This window comes from Aquarana catesbeiana, linkage group LG08 (assembly GCF_042186555.1).
Source record: "Aquarana catesbeiana isolate 2022-GZ linkage group LG08, ASM4218655v1, whole genome shotgun sequence".
Lineage (NCBI taxonomy): Eukaryota > Metazoa > Chordata > Amphibia > Anura > Ranidae > Aquarana > Aquarana catesbeiana.
Genome location: NC_133331.1, coordinates 159,438,628 through 159,457,305, shown reverse-complemented (window position 1 = coordinate 159,457,305; position 18,678 = coordinate 159,438,628). Strand labels below are relative to the sequence as shown.

At 40.8% G+C, this 18,678-nt stretch overlaps 1 protein-coding gene across 8 annotated transcripts in view; it reads left to right on the top strand.

Moving 5' to 3' along the window:
• Positions 1-18,678, top strand: part of GBF1 (golgi brefeldin A resistant guanine nucleotide exchange factor 1) — a 385,214-nt gene that overhangs the window by 25,878 nt on the left and 340,658 nt on the right. For all 8 annotated transcript variants that reach the window (XM_073596625.1, XM_073596624.1, XM_073596623.1 and 5 more), the window contains exons 2-3: positions 8,908-9,013; positions 10,869-10,935. In XM_073596625.1, the coding sequence (XP_073452726.1) occupies positions 8,918-9,013; positions 10,869-10,935 (163 nt within the window). In that variant the 5' untranslated portion in view covers positions 8,908-8,917. The remainder of the gene's footprint in view (positions 1-8,907; positions 9,014-10,868; positions 10,936-18,678) is intronic.

Sequence of the window (18,678 nt, the reverse complement as noted above, 5' to 3'; positions counted from 1 at the left end):
ATCATGTACTGATCTTTCACAATGATTAGCAACATTTATTTCTTGTTCCCAATGAGTGACACATTGACAGTTGATCTGGTGTCTCCATTTTTGTATATTTCACTTGGGAAGTTTCCTGGTTCTACTCATGAGTTGTATGATGAGAGATCCCAGCACCTATGTTACTACTTTCAGCTCCTTTGGGCTAATTAGCCCTGATGACAAGCACACATAGCGGAAATTGTTATTTTCTTCAATTACCTGAAATGAAAGACATTACTCATTACAATTGCATAGTTTTGACCACATCTTTCAAGCAGAATTCAGGGCATTAGAAAAGACAGTAAAGAAAAAATCCGGTAGTGAAACAGCTGATAAAAGTCAATTAAAAATCTTGTGTGACTCATCACTTTCTAAAGTAAGGTCATGTGATTCTGCTGAATTACTTCCAATTTAAAAAGCAAGAGGGATCACTGCAGTTAACCACTTCAGCCCCGGAAGGATTTACCCCCTTCCTGACCAGAGCGCTTTTTACAATTTGGCACTGCGGCGCTTTAACTACTAATTGCGCGGTCATGCAATGCTGTACCCAAACGAAATTTGCGTCCTTTTCTTCCCACAAATAGAGCTTTCTTTTGATGGTATTTGATCACCTCTGCGATTTTTAATTTTTTAGAAAAAAAAAAATGATATTTTCTACTTTTTGTTATAAAAAAAAAAAAATCCAATAAACTCAATTTTAGTCATACATTTAAGCCAAAATGTATTCGGCCACATGTCTTTGGTAAAAAAAAATGTCAATAAGCATATATTTATTGGTTTGCGCAAAAGTTAGTGTCTACAAACTAGGGTACATTTTCTGGAATTTACACAGTTTTTAGTTTATGACTGCCTATGTCATTTCTTGAGGTGCTAAAATGGCAGGGCAGTACAAACCCCCCCCAAATGACCCCATTTTGGAAAGTAGACACCCCAAGGAAATTGCTGAGAGGCATGTTGGGCACATTGAATATTAATTTTTTTGTCCCAAGTGATTGAATAATGACAAAAAAAAAAAAATTTACAAAAAGTTGTCACTAAATGATATATTGCTCACACAGGCCATGGGCATATGTAGAATTGCACCCCAAAATACATTTAGCTGCTTCTCCTGAGTACGGGGATACCACATGTGTGGGACTTTTTGGGAGCCTAGCCGTGTACAGGGCCCCGAAAACCAATCACCGCCTTCAGGATTTCTAAGGGCGTAAATTTTTGATTTCACTCCTCACTACCTATAACAGTTTTGAAGGCCATAAAATGCCCAGATGGCATGACCCCATTTTGGAAAGTAGACACCCCAAGCTATTTGCTGAGAGGCATGGTGAGTATTTTGCAGCTCTCATTTGTTTTTGAAAATGAAGAAAGACAAGAAAAAACATTTTTTTTTTTTTTTCAAAACTTTGTGAAAAAAAAGTGAGGTCTGCAAAATACTCACTATACCTCTCAGCAAATAGCTTGGGGTGTCTACTTCCCAAAATAGGGTCATTTGGGGAGTTTTGTGCCACCTGGGCATTTTATGGCCTCCGAAACTGTGATAGTCAGTGAAGAGTGAAATCAAAAATTTACGCCCTTAGAAAGCCTGAAGGCGGTGCTTGGTTTTCAGGGTCCCGTACGCGGCTAGGCTCCCAAAAAGTCTCACACATGTGGTATCCCCGTACTCAGGAGAAGCAACAGAATGTATTTTGGGGTGTAATTTCACATATTCCCATGGCATGTTTGAGCGCATTTAGTGACAACTTTGTGCAAAAAAAAAAAAAAAAAAAATTGTCTTTTTCCCGCAACTTGTGTCACAATATAAAATATTCTATGGACTCGACATGCCTCTCAGCAAATAGCTTGGGGTGTCTACTTTCCAAAATGGGGTCATTTGGGGGGGATTTGAACTGTCCTGGCATTTTATGCACAACATTTAGAAGCTTATGTCACACATCACCCACTCTTCTAACCACTTGAAGACAAAGCCCTTTCTGACACTTTTTGTTTACATGAAAAAATTATTTTTTTTTTGCAAGAAATTACTTTGAACCCCCAAACATTATATATTTTTTTTAAAAGCAAATGCCCTACAGATTAAAATGATGGGTGTTTCTATTTTTTTTTACACAGTATTTGCGCAGCGATTTTTTTCAAACGCATTTTTTGGGGAAAAAACAAACTTTTTTTAATTTTAATGCATTAAAACACACTATATTGCCTAAATGTTTGATGAAATAAAAAAGATGATCTTAGGTCTAGTACATGGATACCAAACATGACATGCTTTAAAATTGCGCACAAACTTGCAGTGGCGACAAACTAAATACATTTTTAAAAGCCTTTACAGGTTACCACTTTAGATTTACAGAGGAGGTCTACTGCTAAAATTACTGCCCTCGATCTGACCTTCGCTGTGATACCTCACATGCATGGTGCAATTGCTGTTTACATTTGACGCCAGACCGACGCTTGCGTTCGCCTTTGCGCGAGAGCAGGGGGGGGACAGGGGTGCTTTTTCTTTTATTATTTTTTTGCTTTTTTATCTTACTGTCAAACTTTTTTTTTTTTTTTTTTAATTTTTATTGTTATCTCAGGAAATGTAAATATCCCCTATGGTAGTGACAGGTACTCCTTCCTTGTTGATGTTTGGAGCCACTCTGGTCTCTGATCAGCTCTATGGTCAGCTGGCTGAATCACCGGCTGCATTCTCAGGTTCCCTGTTGGGACAGTAGAGCCAGAGAAAAACATGGAAGACGGGGGGGGGGGGGCATTCCCTCCCACTGCTTGTAAAAGCAGTCTAGAGGCTAATTAGCCGTTGGGACTGCTTTTACATGAAAGCCGACCGCTGGCTGAAAAGAATGATACCAAGATGATACCTAAACCTGCAGGCATCATTCTGGTATAACCACATACCAGTACGTTGCTGGTCCTTGTTGGGCATATATTGTAAACTTTTTGTTTTTTTTCCATGCAGCCTGTGGGCTGAACAAAAAAAGAGATTGATCGGTGGGTATGCCCACCATTAGAATATCTCCCTTCATCCACCCACTTCTAATGATGGGGTGCTGCCTGCATGTATAACCCATTCAAGCCGGTACGGTCAGCGTGAAGGGGTTAAGGTATGCTTTTTTTTTTTTTTTTTTTTTTTTTTTTAAGGACAACTGTACCTTCTTCCTCAATTAAGCAATTTTGTATTTTTTTTTGCTATATAATAAATATTCCCTTTTTTGCTTTTTTTTAAACAAAAAAAAAAGTTTTCTCAGTTTAGGCCGATATGTATTCTTCTACATATTTTTGGTAAAAAACTCGCAATAAGCGTATATTGATTGGTTTGCGCAAATGTTATAGCGTCTACGAAATAGGGGATAGACTTATAGCATTTTTATTATTTATTTATTTTTTTAAACTAGTAATGGCGGCGATCTGCGATTTTTATCGTGACTGCGACGTTATGGTGGACACATCGAACAATTTTGACACATTTTTGGGACCATTGGCATTAATACAGCGATTAGTGCTATAAAAATGCATTAATTACTGTAAAAATGTCACTGGCAGTGAAGGGGTTAACACTAGGGGTGATCAAGGGGTTAACTGTGTTCCCTGGGAGGTGATTCTAACTGAAGGGGGAGGGGACTGACTAGAGGAAGTGACAGATCGTGGTTCCTAGCTAATAGGAACAGACGATCTGTCATTCCTCTCAGAACAGGGATTTGTGTGTTTACACACACTTGCCTGTTCTGTCCCACGTGCTCGCGATCACTCGTGGCCGGCGGTCATCACGACCGTCAGCCGTGAGCATCAGAAACCTCGTTGTGCAGGGGGTGCACGTGCCTGCTATCCCGACCCCGCGAGCCGACGTATTGCTACGACGGCTCACGCAGGGGAGCCAACCTGCCGCAGTATAACTGCGGCGGCTGGCCGGGAAGCAGTTAAAATACATTTTTAATAAAAAAAAAAAGCCACACTGTAAGGGGTCGGGAAGGTTATTTTTAATGAGGTAGGAGATAAGACGGTTGTAGATTAAGCGTTCTAGTTTAGAGGTGAATGGGTGCAATAAGATGAGTCTTAAAGTGGTGGTCCAGCCAAAATTACACTTTTTTAAATAAAAATACCCCTATAATACACAAGCTTAATGTATTCTAGTAAAGTTAGTCTGTAAGGTCTGTTTTGTTAGTTTATAGCAGTAGTTTGTTATTTTATAAACTTACAGCAGGCCGTGGCCATCTTAAGTGTGGGCATCTGAAGCCAGACTGTATTTCTTCCTGGATCTCATCCTTGCAGATCTCGCACATGCTCAGTGCAGCACAAGCAGTGTAATAGGTTTCAGGTCAGGTTTCCATAGCAACGGCAGTGTCAGAGGAAGTTGCCACCCCTTCCCAGAAGGCATTGCAAACAGGAAATGATGCGATGGGCCACAGCCAGGGAGGAGGAAGTGAAAAATGAACACAGCAGATATACAGTAGGTGCTGAGAAAAAAAATTTAAAAATACCCAATTCGTTTACAGTGCACAGTTTAGTGAGGGAAGGGGAGAGGAAGGTAACATTAGAGAGTAAGACATTAAAGATGTGAGTGAGGGAGCATAGAATAGGAGGATGACCGTAGTAGTTGTGAGGGAACAGGATCCAGGGAACAATTTGGTTAGGTGGGCATCTGAGGGAAGATTTGTAACCTTTTCAGTAGTAGCCAATTCTAAAGTGGAGCGTGTTGACTGTGCTGTTAGACAAGGTATGTTGAGTGAGGGAACTCGGTGAAGGTGTCCTCATGTATTGCATCAATCTTGTCTTTTGAAGTGATTGCCAGTCTCTTGGGCAGTGAGTGAGTTAGTGGGTAGAAGGGCCAGGGGACAAAGCAGCAAGTTAAAGGTAGAAAAGAGCTGACTGGAACTGGATGACAATATATTAAGAGAGACAAAGTAGGTTTGTTTGGCAGCATGGAAGCAGGAATTGTATTTTAGGAGAGCAGATTTGTATAGGGTGAAGTCCTGCAGGGATTTGGTTTATGCCACAGTCGTTCAAGAGCACGGCAATGTCTCTTTAGATTTCTGATGTCGGTTTGCCAGGGTTGTAATAGGGCTGGGAGATTTTCTTTAAAAAAAAAAAAAAAATCTTCGATTCTCTTAAAAAAACTCGATTCATGATTCGAATCGAGGTGTGTGTTTTTTTTAAATATTTTTTTTTTTTTTTTTTTGGACACCGCGCCAGTCCTGAGGCGCTGCGGGGCATGAGGTTTTTAGGCGAGGCCGCGGCTTCGGCCTAGTCCGCAGCGTCCGGCCTCGCGGACTAGGCCGAAGCCACGGCCTCACCTAAAAGCTACTGCCCACAGCTCCTCAGGACCAGCACGGTGTCAGCGGCGGGCCTGGAGAGCTGCAGGCAGGAGTTTTCAGGCGAGGCCGCGGCTAAAAACTGATGCCCGCAGCGCCTCAGGACCGGCGCGGTGAAAAAAAAAATCTAAAAAAAATCAATTTGCTTAAATTTTGAATCGAATTGACCTCTCAACTCGATTCAAGATTTCAATCGATTTTTTTCCCCAGCCCTAGGTTGTAACGGTCGGGGCCTAATTCTGTGTGTAGCTAGTGGAGCAAATGCATCCAGTGAGTACGAGAGTGAACTGTTGTAGACAGAAGTGAACAGGACAGGGGAGAGATTGGCAGAGGTGGTCCGTAGCGGAATAGAGAAGAAAAGGGTTAAAGTGGCAAAGGTTTCTGCAAGTAATCATTTCCTTGGAGGGATAGGTGGTTGGAGACAAGGATAATGTGAAACTGATGAGGTTGTAATCCGAGAGAGGAAAGGGGATGAAAGGTGAGGTTGCCATGAGTGCAGCAATGGGAAAATACAAGGTCGATGGTATTGCCATTGGAGTGAGTGGAAGTGTGTGTCCGTTGTGTTAGGTCAAAAGAGGGATAAAACGGGCAGTGAGGAGGCGTCGCATAGCTTCCTCACCTCCTGTCATTGGCCACCGAAGCACGATATGAATGTGGATCGGGCTTCAGAGGCAAGGGAGCTTTAGGTGTGTGTGTGTGTGTGTGTTTTATTTTTTACAGGTACAGTTTTTTTTTTTTTTTTCTTTTTCTATTTTACATTTTTTTTGGGGGGTGGGGCTTTGCAGAGACATCTGGGGTCTAAACAAACTTCTAATTTGTCTCTTTTGAGAAAGAGAGACTAAAGACCGCCTCTTTCTCTGCAGCCTGAGCTGCACTGTAGATGTATGGATAGGAATCTGCATATGTAGGGGGCAGGGTCATCTGGTGATGTCAGCGTGACCCCATCCTTTTTGTTTACTTATGATGTCATTGATCATTTGTGGACATATCCATATATGGCTCGACTTCAGTACAACCAGCCTGTCCATAGATGGATCGAAAGTCAAGTGATTCAGCAGGAGCCGGACTAAATTCAATCCATTCATGGCCAGCTTTAACAGTTGGGAGGACTTCGTTCTAAGGTAAGTATTTAATAATATGCCAGTATGCGATGCATACTAGCACATTATGCCATTGTCTTGCAGGTTTTTTTTTTTTTTTCTCTCATCGGTTTACATCCATTTTTAAGACTGCTGCTTTCTAGTTTATCATTACTATCCCTTGGGTCAGCCTTACTACTACCATAGTGAGCTTCCTGCACAAAAGTCATAATGCTTCTGTGTGGCTTTGGAAAATCCTAGGATATGTAAATCATAAGGTGGTTACAAAATCCTCTTCACTCATTTTGGAAATCCTTATGGTAGCTAAAACTGGTATAGTAGATGCATTGAACTACTTACCTGTCGGAGTGCAGTTTTGGAATGCTGTTATTTATGGCCACCCAAAAATAGACCATGAGACAAAATTTGTGAGATACATTTATTTTTATTATACATATTCTAATTTTTTATTCTGTGTTATTGGGTTATTTGCCCAAATAAGACAAAACAATAGGCTTTCTTTAAGACTGGGTCCCCCATCCCCCTGCAACACCCCTTTCAGCCACTGGTAACATTCAGGTTTGAAGGAGCTTGTGACTTGACCCTTTAAAAGCACCCTCACTTGGTGATTAGCCCCGTACTGTCACATGGGTCAGGGAGAGTGTTCTTGGCTCTAACTAGAGTGACTTGGAGTTTCTCCTGGCTCCGACCGCTGAATGAAGCAAAGGCATATGGGATTTTGCAAGCCGTTTCCCCTATGATGGAACACACTACAGCTGCTGTATGATTTCTTGATCTAGCCATATACCTTACAATTTTAATTTGCAATTTCTTTTCAACCTTCTAACAAAACTACATAGTAGATGCCCTACAAAAGCAATGCACTCAATTTGAATCTAGTCAGGTTAGATATAGAGAGAAATAATGTAATCTTCATTGCTCAACATTTTGATGGATTTTTTGTTGTGGCTATACCAATAGAACAGTGTTTTTCAAAATAACCAAGGCACTTCAACGAGAAGTTTTTATTTTGTAGAAAACACAATGATCAAAATTAGGAATACTGCAATGACTGTAGCATGGAGAAAATTTACAACAAACATTTCTGAAGGTTACAACAATTAGGAAATGTACACACCCTTGCTTTGACTTGAGCACATCTGCAGCCACAGGACATCACTAGTCTCTCACACTGCTCTGGTGTGATTTTGTTCCACTCTTCTTCCAGTCTCCTCCCCATTCGGTGACTGTAGTCAGGACTCTGGGCTGACCATTTCATTTTTTTCAATGTTTTCAGCTTCAAGGAACTGCTTTTACCTGTTTTGCTGTGTGACAGTGGGCATGGTTATGCATGAAATATGCTGGCTGATCGGGTGATGAACGCAGGGAAGGAACTGCATGTTGTCGAAGAAGGTTCTGATAAACATTTGCATTCACTCTGCCATGTAGCTGTATAAGAGGCCCAACTCTTGTTGCAGAAAACATCCCCCCCCCCCCCCCCCCCCCTCCACCTTTCACTGACTGCTTCACACACTTTGGGTTCAGTCTTTCCCCAGTTTGACAACAAACCTAATGTTTCCCATCGGACCCAAATGAATTCAACTTGCTTTCATTGCTAAAGCGAACTTTGGACAAGTTCTCCTCTGTCCAGACAACATGCTCCTCAGCAAAGGTTAGTCTAGCCTTTTTGATTCTTTCTGCTATGAGAGGTTTGGTCACTGCAGAGTTTGATTTCAGTCCAGATTATCTTAAAGGGCGAGACACTGTATGACAAGACAGATCCTTGCTCCGTTCATAGTTGAATTGGCAAGCAATCGCAGCTGCAGTGTTGAACTGATTGCCCATTGAGATTCCCTGCATTATCTTGTCCTCTTGCATTTGTCTTTCGTGGACGACCAGCTTTTTGGAGGAATGCAATATTTTAGAAATCAGATTTGGAACGACAAACTTCTCTTGCTGTGACTGAAAGGGTAATCCCTTTGGCCTTCATCTGGACAACCTGCTGCTGAAGGGTGTTTCAGTCACTTTAGAACAGCTCACCATCTTGCAAAGTCAGTGAGAATTGGAAAGCTGCCAATTAAATAGGGCTTGTCAGATAAAGAAACTAGCACAAGGTGCCAGATTAACACCAATAACTGGGAGGTATCTGAAAGTGTTCTCTAATTTTGATCAATGTTCTTTTTCAAATCTCATTGAAGTTTTTTATTCTGTGCTTCAAAATATATGTAACTTGTGAAATATGCTTAACAAAACTGTTCTTTTACTCCTGTTTAGATAATTAGATTTCAAATAGGACTAAGCAGTGACCTTGACATTTAGGAAATTGTAGGTTCTCTAATGATGATCGTGTGTGTGTGTGTGTGTGTGCATATAGATAGTTATTATAGGTTGTGTCAAAATAAATATTCAGGTATAGCTGATTACACTAGCCTTTTTTTCGTTGCTAAAGCCTCATTAGTGACATAACATATTTTTGTTCACAGAATTGTTTTCTTTATTTTATTTAGGGCTTCCAAAATGGTGGACAGAAATATCTACATCGTTCAGGGTGAAATCAGCACTATTGTTGGTGCCATAAAACGCAATGCACGATGGAGCATGCACACTCCTTTGGTAAGACCTACATATAGTTATTATTACCTTAAGTGTATCTTTGATTTAAGCAGACTTAAACTGTGAACCGACTCCTACATATATTGTATTCTCATTCTCCAAAAGATGTCTTGCCATCCCCTTAAGCTCATTTGATAAAGACAAATTGGTGGTTAGTGAATGGGTGTCCCACAAGTCACTGTATGGACATATGTTGGAAGAGCACCCACTAGTTACTTGGCTTGTACTATTCTGGAAGGACACACTAGCTTTAGCTGGTCAGTTAGGCCAAACGGTGGAGTATACCTCTGTCTGAGGAAAGGGAAATTCTCTGTTGGGTTGAAGTACTGTTTATGTACAAGTTTTCCTTTTTAAAATACTAAAAATATGCCAACTACTAATGTGTGTATGATGGCTTTTATAGACCAACCCCCTTTCACTTTTTGGTACAGTCAGCTTCTAGACAAACAAAGCTCAGGTTGGTCTACAGTTTGTTTGCAAGATATAACTTCCTGAAGTGCGTCAGTGTGCTTGTGTAAATGCTTGCTCACTGACCTTCTGTGCGGGCATACAACAGCAGCTGGCCGCTGCCTTGCATTCACTTCTTGTACATCAGAGTACCTAGCATTCACTTGCATCTCTTATTTGGGTGTGTGAGTGAACAAGAAGGCTGTGTATGCACTAGTCCCTTTTTTCTTTCCATATTCTATAAATTATTCAGAGATCTCATGGTAGAGGTAGATAATGGCATACGGTAGAGCGGGGGTGTAAAGAGAATAAGAGCACGAGCACAGTGGTTCACTGGTCTTACAATAACTATAATTCAAAGCCAAACTTCAGGTAAACAGCCATATACACAGCTAAACAGTACAGTGTGTATACTGTATATAGTAATTGTTTTACCTAAAAAGGATATGTATGTCTATCCAGTCCTGAGATATGGAAAGCCAGGCTGGTGACCTGGCCATTCTCTACTGCAGTTAAAGCTGATCTTGAATTAATACAAAGCTTCATCTGACCTGCTGAGTCAGCGATTGTGACATCAGCCTGCCTCTTTGCCTCAGCCAATCAGCCGGAGCTGAGCACTGTGTACTGTATGTAGCTGAAGCCAAATACAGTTCATACAGCGTTTAGAGCCAGTGGAGCACGTAGTGAAGGAAATAGTTTGTTTGGACCAGCTTGGTCCAAACAAACTATTTAAAATGACAGGAAACCTGGAGATCAGCTTTAACAATCGTTTGGTCATGATCCTTGTTTTGGATAGTGAAAGAGCGGCGGCAGAAAGATAAGTCACCGTGTTCTCTCCTTGTCAACAAAGTCCATGTTAGCAGATCTGATTGGCCAAGTGTACTGCATTACCTTACTGCAGTGCTGGGTTTGTGTTTTAATATCTGCCTGGAGTTCACATTTTAATGGGGTTGTAAACCCTTGTGTGATTTTACCTTAATGCATCCTTTGCGTCTATAGATGCAAATGCTGGACTCGGGAGCACGTCCGCAAGGTAACTCTCTGGGAGAGCTTTACAATCACTAACTATAGTAAATCCAGCATTTTTAGATCACATGTTGTGATTTTATTGGGATTGTTATTAACAAAACAAGATCCCTTCCATATTCTGTATCTATTGATTCAGTTATAATTATGGTTGATACGCCACTGCCAGTGAAAGCTTTGGCTACTTCTTTTGGTCCCACTCAGACAAGGAGGGGTTTGTGTTAGCGATCCACATATTAGTGTGAATCTGAAAACCCCTTCAAGGTTTGTTCATGGCGTGCTTTTGAGGTTTTTCCTTTTTAAGTAAACTAACTGCAACATGGAAAATTGGGTTTCATATATATTTTTTTTTTAAATGTTTTTTATTTTCAATTTACTTTAGGATGAGGAACAGGATCCTTTGCTGCACAGCTTCAGTCAGCTTAAAGAAGTCTTGAATAATATTAAGTGTGAGTATTTACCTCATTTGAAATGTATAAGCGGTCCCAATTTTAGCTGACCTTGGGCTCCCAGAAGACGCAGGTGAGCCTGGGGACCATGGCGGTGAGGTGGGGACAGGGACATCTGGTACCTGTAGAAGTGAATTGGGTAGCTCATCTGCCACCCAGATCACCTCTACATTATAAAGTAGAGTCCCTTGTTTTTTTTATTTTTTTTTATTTTTTTTTTTAAATCAAGAGCCACTTGTTTAACCCTGTGATTGCCTTAATGTGTAGGACATGTCCTTGGCAGTTAAAAGGTTTAGCCCGATCACTGCTTGCTTCAGTGGTCCATGTGGCAATGTGAATAGATTAATGGTAGTGTCTAGGTTCTCAGCCAGTGAGATATGTGCCCCAGGCTGTGCTTTTGATTCAGAGGGAACTTCTGCTCATTAAAATTTTTACTTGTTAAAAACGAAACCTAAAAAAACTTGTTCAAAAATATTTATTTGGAATTAGGGAGTATTGGGAATGATTTTCATCCATGCCAAGCAAAAAAAAAAAAAAAAAAAGTTTTATATGCAGTTGGGGAACGCAGGGTGTGAATGCAACAACGCCAAGCTGTATCTGCAAAATGTTATTTCACATTAGTAATAAATATTGGCTTTCATCAAAGGAGGCATGATTAAAATTGAGATTCACTTGACTAGGACACTATTTTGTATACTTTTTAAATAGTAATGTCCTGAAAAATATTTCCTGGATGTCTGCTTTTGACCCGGCATATCTTTGGAAACCTTAAAAATGCATCAAGCATTTCTTACAAACATTTCAGTAAACCTGTCACAATACAGGCCATCCCCTAGATACAAACATCTGACTTGCAAACGACAAATGGAAGGAGACAACAGGAAGTGAGAGGAAATCTACACCTAGGAAATTAAATTCACTCCTGTAAGAGTTATTATGGGAAAAAGGCACCTCCACTGAAGCTTTATCACCAAGTCTTGTTTCCACAACAACCCAAAATTTTCAAAATCCAATTGTCATTGGGACAGAAAGTGAGGTGAAATCTTCTGAACAGGAGCACAGACAGCAAAGCAAACATTACAGGGGTGTTAACCCTTCCCTATGCTATCCAAAAAGATTAAAAATTTGTTTTTTTGGCTGGAGCCACACTTAAAAAATAAATTACCTGTTCCGACTTACAGATTCAACTTGAACAAACCTACAGGCCCTAACTTGTTTGTAACCTTGGGACCGCCTGTATCTGGTACCAGACTCCTTATTCCATATACCCTGCTTATCCACAATAAAAGAATGAATAATTTTTTACAAAAATACTACGAGTAGAAAATTACACAAGGTCCTATGGCGCCCACCCATTTTTATATCTTCTATTTGGACAATGCCAATAGGAGATATACCTAAAATGAGCAGAAGTAACCTCTGAATCCATCAAATGCACAGCTGGGGCACATGTCTCACTGGCTGAGAACCTAGACACTACCATGCATCTCTTCACATTGCCAATACTTCCCACAGAAATACCAAAACAAAAAATACCAACATCAAAAATAATAGAAAGTGGTAAAAATGCACACACATATTCAGTAACTGTACCTTTTTTGTTACTTTTTGGGAAAATCGCAAACTGCCACAGCCCACCTCCGCAGAAGGAAAAACTCATCTCTGTTTTAGCTGCTGTCTCATCCATAGCAAATCCCCCCCCCCCCCTTTTTTTTTTTTTTCCTGCAAGGGTTTCATCTTAAAAAGCAAGCTGTTGCTTCAGGGGTGGTTGGTATTTTGGGGTCTTCATCTCTTCTGGGGCTTTCTTGCTTGTTCTTTAATGTTGATTATGTTAATGGGGCATTTGTTTTCCTTTTGGGTGCTGAAAACGCAGCATTCGCTTCTTACTGATAATCTGTTCTTGGAGTTGTCTTTGCTGCATCATTTAGGGAATACATAATGCAGAGAGAACAGCATGCAGCTGATCTGCCTTAGCCTTCACTGCAAACCCAGTCCCCATAGGAAAAAAAAAAGAGAGGCCTGTTATCTCTGATTAAAATTGTTCTACTACTGACAAGTTTTACATTATTGTAGTCTCTGCAGTATCCTAAAACCCCAGCCTGTGCTCTGTCTGTGGTAAATTTGGGCCTAGTCCTGCTCATTGTCCTTCTGTTGGTCAATTTTACACTGCTGCATCTTCGGTGGTGTCTTTAATTCTTGTAGTAAAGCCCCTTCCTGTACCTTTTATCGCTAGTACATTTCATCCTATTTTCTCTGATTAAAAATGTCCTGCCGCTGGCCAGTTTCACACTGCTATCTCGCATGCTAGAAATTGGCTAGCTGCGGGACAGTTGTGCATCAGTGAGTACAAGCACAGCCTCAGTGAAAAATTGGCCAATTTATTTATTTCTGGTGGTCAAAGCAGGCCTATTTACACTTGATAAAAAAAGCATGTGTGCATGTGCACTGCTAAGACTACTTGATACAGACTAAGGCACTGCTGTATGTGAGCCAATCTAATTGGCTAAAATAAGGCTAAAAGCACATTCAAGCTAAAAGTAAACCATTTCCGGAGTCAAATATGCACTGCCAGCATATGCTGTTACTGAGGCTGTCCGTGAAAAGTGTACTGTTCCGTAATGCTACGTACAGCTTTACAGCATCTCCCATGCAAAGGATTTGTGTATTTTCAATGTTGACCTCAAAGCCTCATCAAGACTTTCTCCCCACTGTACGGTATTTTTTTTTACTGAAAGCCCAACTCTCGGCAAAAAAAAAAATGGTTTTCCATACAGTGGGGCTGTGCCTGCACTGCATGTTTCAACTGTTTTGTCTAGGGGTGAGGAGAAAGCTTATGCTTGCATGATCCTTGGTTCCACCAGAAAATGTCACTTCCCCACAGTCCAGCAGTTGACTGTTCCTGATCTATGGAGCCTGTTCTGGGCTTGATGACGTCAGGAACAGTCCACAATTCAAGACTGCTGGAGCACGGTGGTGCTAGACCAGCCTTGTTCTGGGAGGATTAGGTAAGTAAATCTTCATTCTTGTCTTCCCCTAGACCAAAACGAGCAGCTAACCCATGCAGCCTTGCACTGCCCCACTGCGCTTTTGCAAAAGTGCAGCAAACCCACGTTTTTTTTATGTGGGCTGGCTGTACTTTTCTCATGGACTTCTATAATGTTCCCGCAGTTTTAGTACATTTTCAGAAAGCACACCAAAACTCCTGCATGCTGCATCTTTGGTGTGCTTTATGAAACTGCACCAAAACCGTGGGGCATCATAGAAGTCTATGTGAAAGCGCAGCTAAGCTGCACGCAACCCATGGGTTAGCTGCGCTTTGCTCAAAGTGCAGTGGGACCGCACCAGGGCAGTGTGAAGCCGCCCTTGAATACAATCTTGACTTTACCTGTTAAGTTGAGCATGGCTGAGATTTATGATTTATCTTCAAAGCAAATGCATTTTTTTTCTTGATGCTTTGATCTAAATAGGCATTTGGGAGGTGGTATTGCTATAAATATTCAGATCATTCGTTCCCAAGCATCTAGGGTATTAACAATGCATGGATCTATGGGCTTTCCTGTTTATAGCCTTTGGAAGATAATTGTGTATGTCTGTAGGCCCACCTAGACAATGTTTGGCATTGGCAACTCCAGCCAAAGCTTATATAATGGAGAGTGGCTACTGCTATCCACTGGGCACACACTTTTACTTTACATTTATACTTGCCATTTATAGAAGGTAGGAAGCCGCGAGCAGTGGTGCGTGTTGTGGTTTTTTTTTTTCTCTGTAATTGTTTTCTGTGGTGCTATTGTAACTGGGACATAAAACGGGACGTTTCCAACACACACAACCATAAATGGAAAGTCCTGCAGAAGACAACTTCCAAGTATAATATGAAAGAATGGGTTTAAGTTTTTGGTTTTAGGTTACTATCATGTTAAAAGACAAAAAAGAAAAAAAAAAAACAGCTTTTGATTAAAAAAAAAAAAAAAAATTTAAAAACAAAATTACATTATAGGGAGGGAAGAGAGGGTTAATGAACAGCACAGCAAAACGGGCAAGCAATCAATTGAAACAACACCTAACATTTACATTACTTCTTTGCTCATTATGCCGCTTTTGGTTAAATAATGAACAAAATGTATTAGACACTGAAGAGAATCCCAAAATTGTAAATCAACCCTAAAAGCCCAAAGGAGCAGGAAGAGAAAGAAGGATAATATTGACAATTCTAAAGGGCACAGAATGACTGTGGCTGTTCTGGCTCCACCTGATCAAATATGCAATATGCTTGGATTGGGAATGGCTGGTACTGAGCAGAGCTAATCAGAATATTGTAAGCTGCATTCATAATAGATTTAAAAGGGAATAAGGACCAAAAACCTAATTATTGGATCTTAAACAAAAAGTGAAAACTCTGACTAAAATATTAGGATTGTTCTATGAAAAAATTCAACTTTTGCTTTGTCTTGTTCAGTATTCTATGAAATATATACTTCACCAGTATCTGTGTCCCATTGGAGACTTTCCTGTCTCAGATACAGCGGGGTGAATGAAAAGTGAGGGAACTCTTATCTAGGCAGTAGTACAGGATTCCCCATTGGAAGGTTTTGGCTCATCTGTTCCTGTGACAGCCTAAACAATTTGGGTTACCTATCCCTTTTAAAGTGGGCGTAAACTCCCTTGCATGACGTTTACCTATAGGTAAGGCTTACCTATAGTTACTGTAAATATCTCTTACACGTACACCGGTTAGGAGATATTTAATGTACATGCAGCTGGTGACATTACCGGCACATGTGCTCTGAAGGAACAGCATACTTGTGTCATTCCTTCAGAGTCCTGTGCCATCATCGTGGCTCCGGCCACTCACACAGCCCCGGAGTCTGTGAACCCAGAACGAGGACTGGGTGAAGATGAAAGCGCCTTCAGCTGTGACAGTTTTCAGGTAAGTTTTACATAATGTGCTAGTATGCAAAGCATTCCAGCACATTATGACATTGCCTTTCAGGTTTAAAAAAAAAAACAAAAAACTCCCAGCCGTTTACTTACTGCTTTAACACCAGAAACCATGATCACCAATATTAATATGGACTGCATGTCCATGACAGCAATAAAAATCAGACAGGGATTCCAACCCTTGCACATGCTATCCAAAATGTAAAATAAATTCTAGGGTTTCTGTTCATTTTTGCATTGCTGCAAAGGGCATACTGCAGTACGTTGTATTGCCATTCAATTTAAATGGCACCCTAATGCACTCTAACACATCTGCACTGTAGCATTCTGGTGCGTTGTATTGAAATAAATAGGCCATGTCTGTTTTTAGCCATTTGCTAAAAAGGGACAAAAAAATGAATGGTCTGTCTACAACACACATTATTGCATGTGTGTAACACAACGTCATGGTGTATATGGGTCCTAAGAGCGGTAACCTATTATATTTATATAAGGATAGAGTGAAAATAGTTTTCTTGAAAACATACATTAACAATACAGTCTTTTCTTTTTCCAAAAAAAAATAACAACTGCAAAAAGTATGCGTGATGCTGTTAATGTTCCATGTGTCAGTGTTTGCACAGAATGAAGTAAAAGAAAACAATTTACACAACAACGCTGCCAGCTCGGCTCCTGCTTACACAGTACAGTAGAGCAGGTGCACCTTCCACAAGGAATACTCTAACCTTTCTATGCCCACCTGCTCCCATAAATCTGCTCTCACATCTCGGGACACAGAGGAAATATGGGGGGGGGGGGGGAAGAGAACTGGTCATGTGAGTATATAACCTGTTTATGACCATACCTGATCTTATATAAATGAGAAGGTATCATCGTTCATAATTACAATGTACTCTGTATACATGAAATGCAGTGCAGATTTATTAGCCGTGAGGTGTGCAAGGTATAACCACAAAAATAATCTTGCCTCCTAGAATCATATCTGGGTGTATGTGAAAATGTTAACACTTTTTTCAGAATCCAGAATGCAGTCAGTCAGAACTAGGAGCCAATAAGATCTTTTAGGGAGCCAGTAAAGATGATTTCCATTTACCATCCTCAATGGAAGCGTGAAATAGAATCGTCTCCTGACCTGCCTGGAAAACTTGTCCATGGAGCAGTGTCAGACAGTTCTAAAAGTTGTCAAGTGGGAAAGAGCTTGATGAGGTCAAGAAACTTCAATTGCGATTGTAACCTGCCACAGCCCTTCCTCCTCCATAGTAAACAGCAATATGTCTGTGATCATAGTATCCCTGTCAGGTCTGAAGTTTGGGACATGGCAAGACCATCAGTGTGCTCCAACATCCTTCTTTTCTATGGTGTCTGTGGTCCTCATCAGAATGGGACACTATTCTGACTGCCTCCATTCTATGATTAGCAGGTGTAATGTGGAGTAAAAATCTGTGCCCAGGGATTAGCGAGATCCATTCTCCATTATAAAGCCGACCATGCATAGATCGAAAACACGTCTGTTTCATCAGGGACTGGCTGAATTTTCGATGTGTGTATGGGCAGGGAGGTATGCAGAGATCGATGTGCATCAAAAACTCCCTAGATGACCACAATGTAAATTCAGTGAGGGACTTGGGTTTTGTCATTTTTTTCTCAGCATTCCATTGCAGCTCTGAGCCAGAAAATGTGGTTTCTGTGAGTCGATAGGTGCATTTCCTCCTGTGTTTCTTACACCACTTAAGATCATACAATGTTGAGGAGGGCACAGACTCCCCTTCTGTTCTTAAAATGAATGCTGGCATCCAGGTTTTGTATTCCAGGGTGCTGTACAGTGATTGGCAACTGTGTGCAGGCATCCGCTAACTGGTGTAAAGTAGGAGCTTCAATTGCTTTTCCTAAATGTTCTCTTTTAAAGCAGATTGGGTACAAACTGCACATCATTCTAGAAATCGAGTTTAAACCATCGGCTTATGTGCATATTAACTACCTAATACATTTATATCTGCCCTTTGAACTTCAGAAATCTATGGTGGCCACATACATGATATGATCATTTGATTAATGTGACTCAACTGATTGAATTGTATAAAAATCACAAGCCAGTGATCCTCCATACTATTTAATTAGTGCGTGAGCGAACATCATCTGTGGAGGGGCGAGTTGCCATTTTGGAGGATGAAATGGGTCGAATTCAGAGAGATTTTAAGGAAATGGGTTTGCTATCTGGTCGCTGTGTAAATCGCATAGACGACCTCGAGAATAGACTCAGAAGAAATAACGTTCGAATCCTAGGTATGCCTGAACGCCTGGAAGGGGGGAAGCCAACTGAGTTCATAGAGAAATGGCTGTTGGAAGTGTTTGACAAACAAAATTTCACTCCCTTCTTTGCGGTGGAGAGAGCACACCGTATTCCTGCTAGACCCCTTCCTCCAGGTAAACCCCCTAGGCAACTCATCTTAAAAATGCTCCACTACAGGGACAGAGACAAAATTCTATCGTTGGCCCATATCAAGGGTAACATTGAAGTCAATGGTTCAAAAATTTCCTTTTTTCCGGACTACTCTGCTGAGGTTCAAAGACAAAGAGCTCAATTTACAGATGTTAAAAGACGCCTTTGATATATTCAAATTCAATACGCCATGCTTTACCCTGCTAAATTAAGGATTATAGCTAGAGGAGAAACTTTTTTTTTTTGCTAGCTCTAGGGCGGCAGCATCCTGGCTTGATAAGAATGAGCAGCACATGTCATCAATTATTAGCACTACTAGCTCTTGTGATGTGCAGGGAAATGGAATTGTTTGGGGGGGGGGGGGG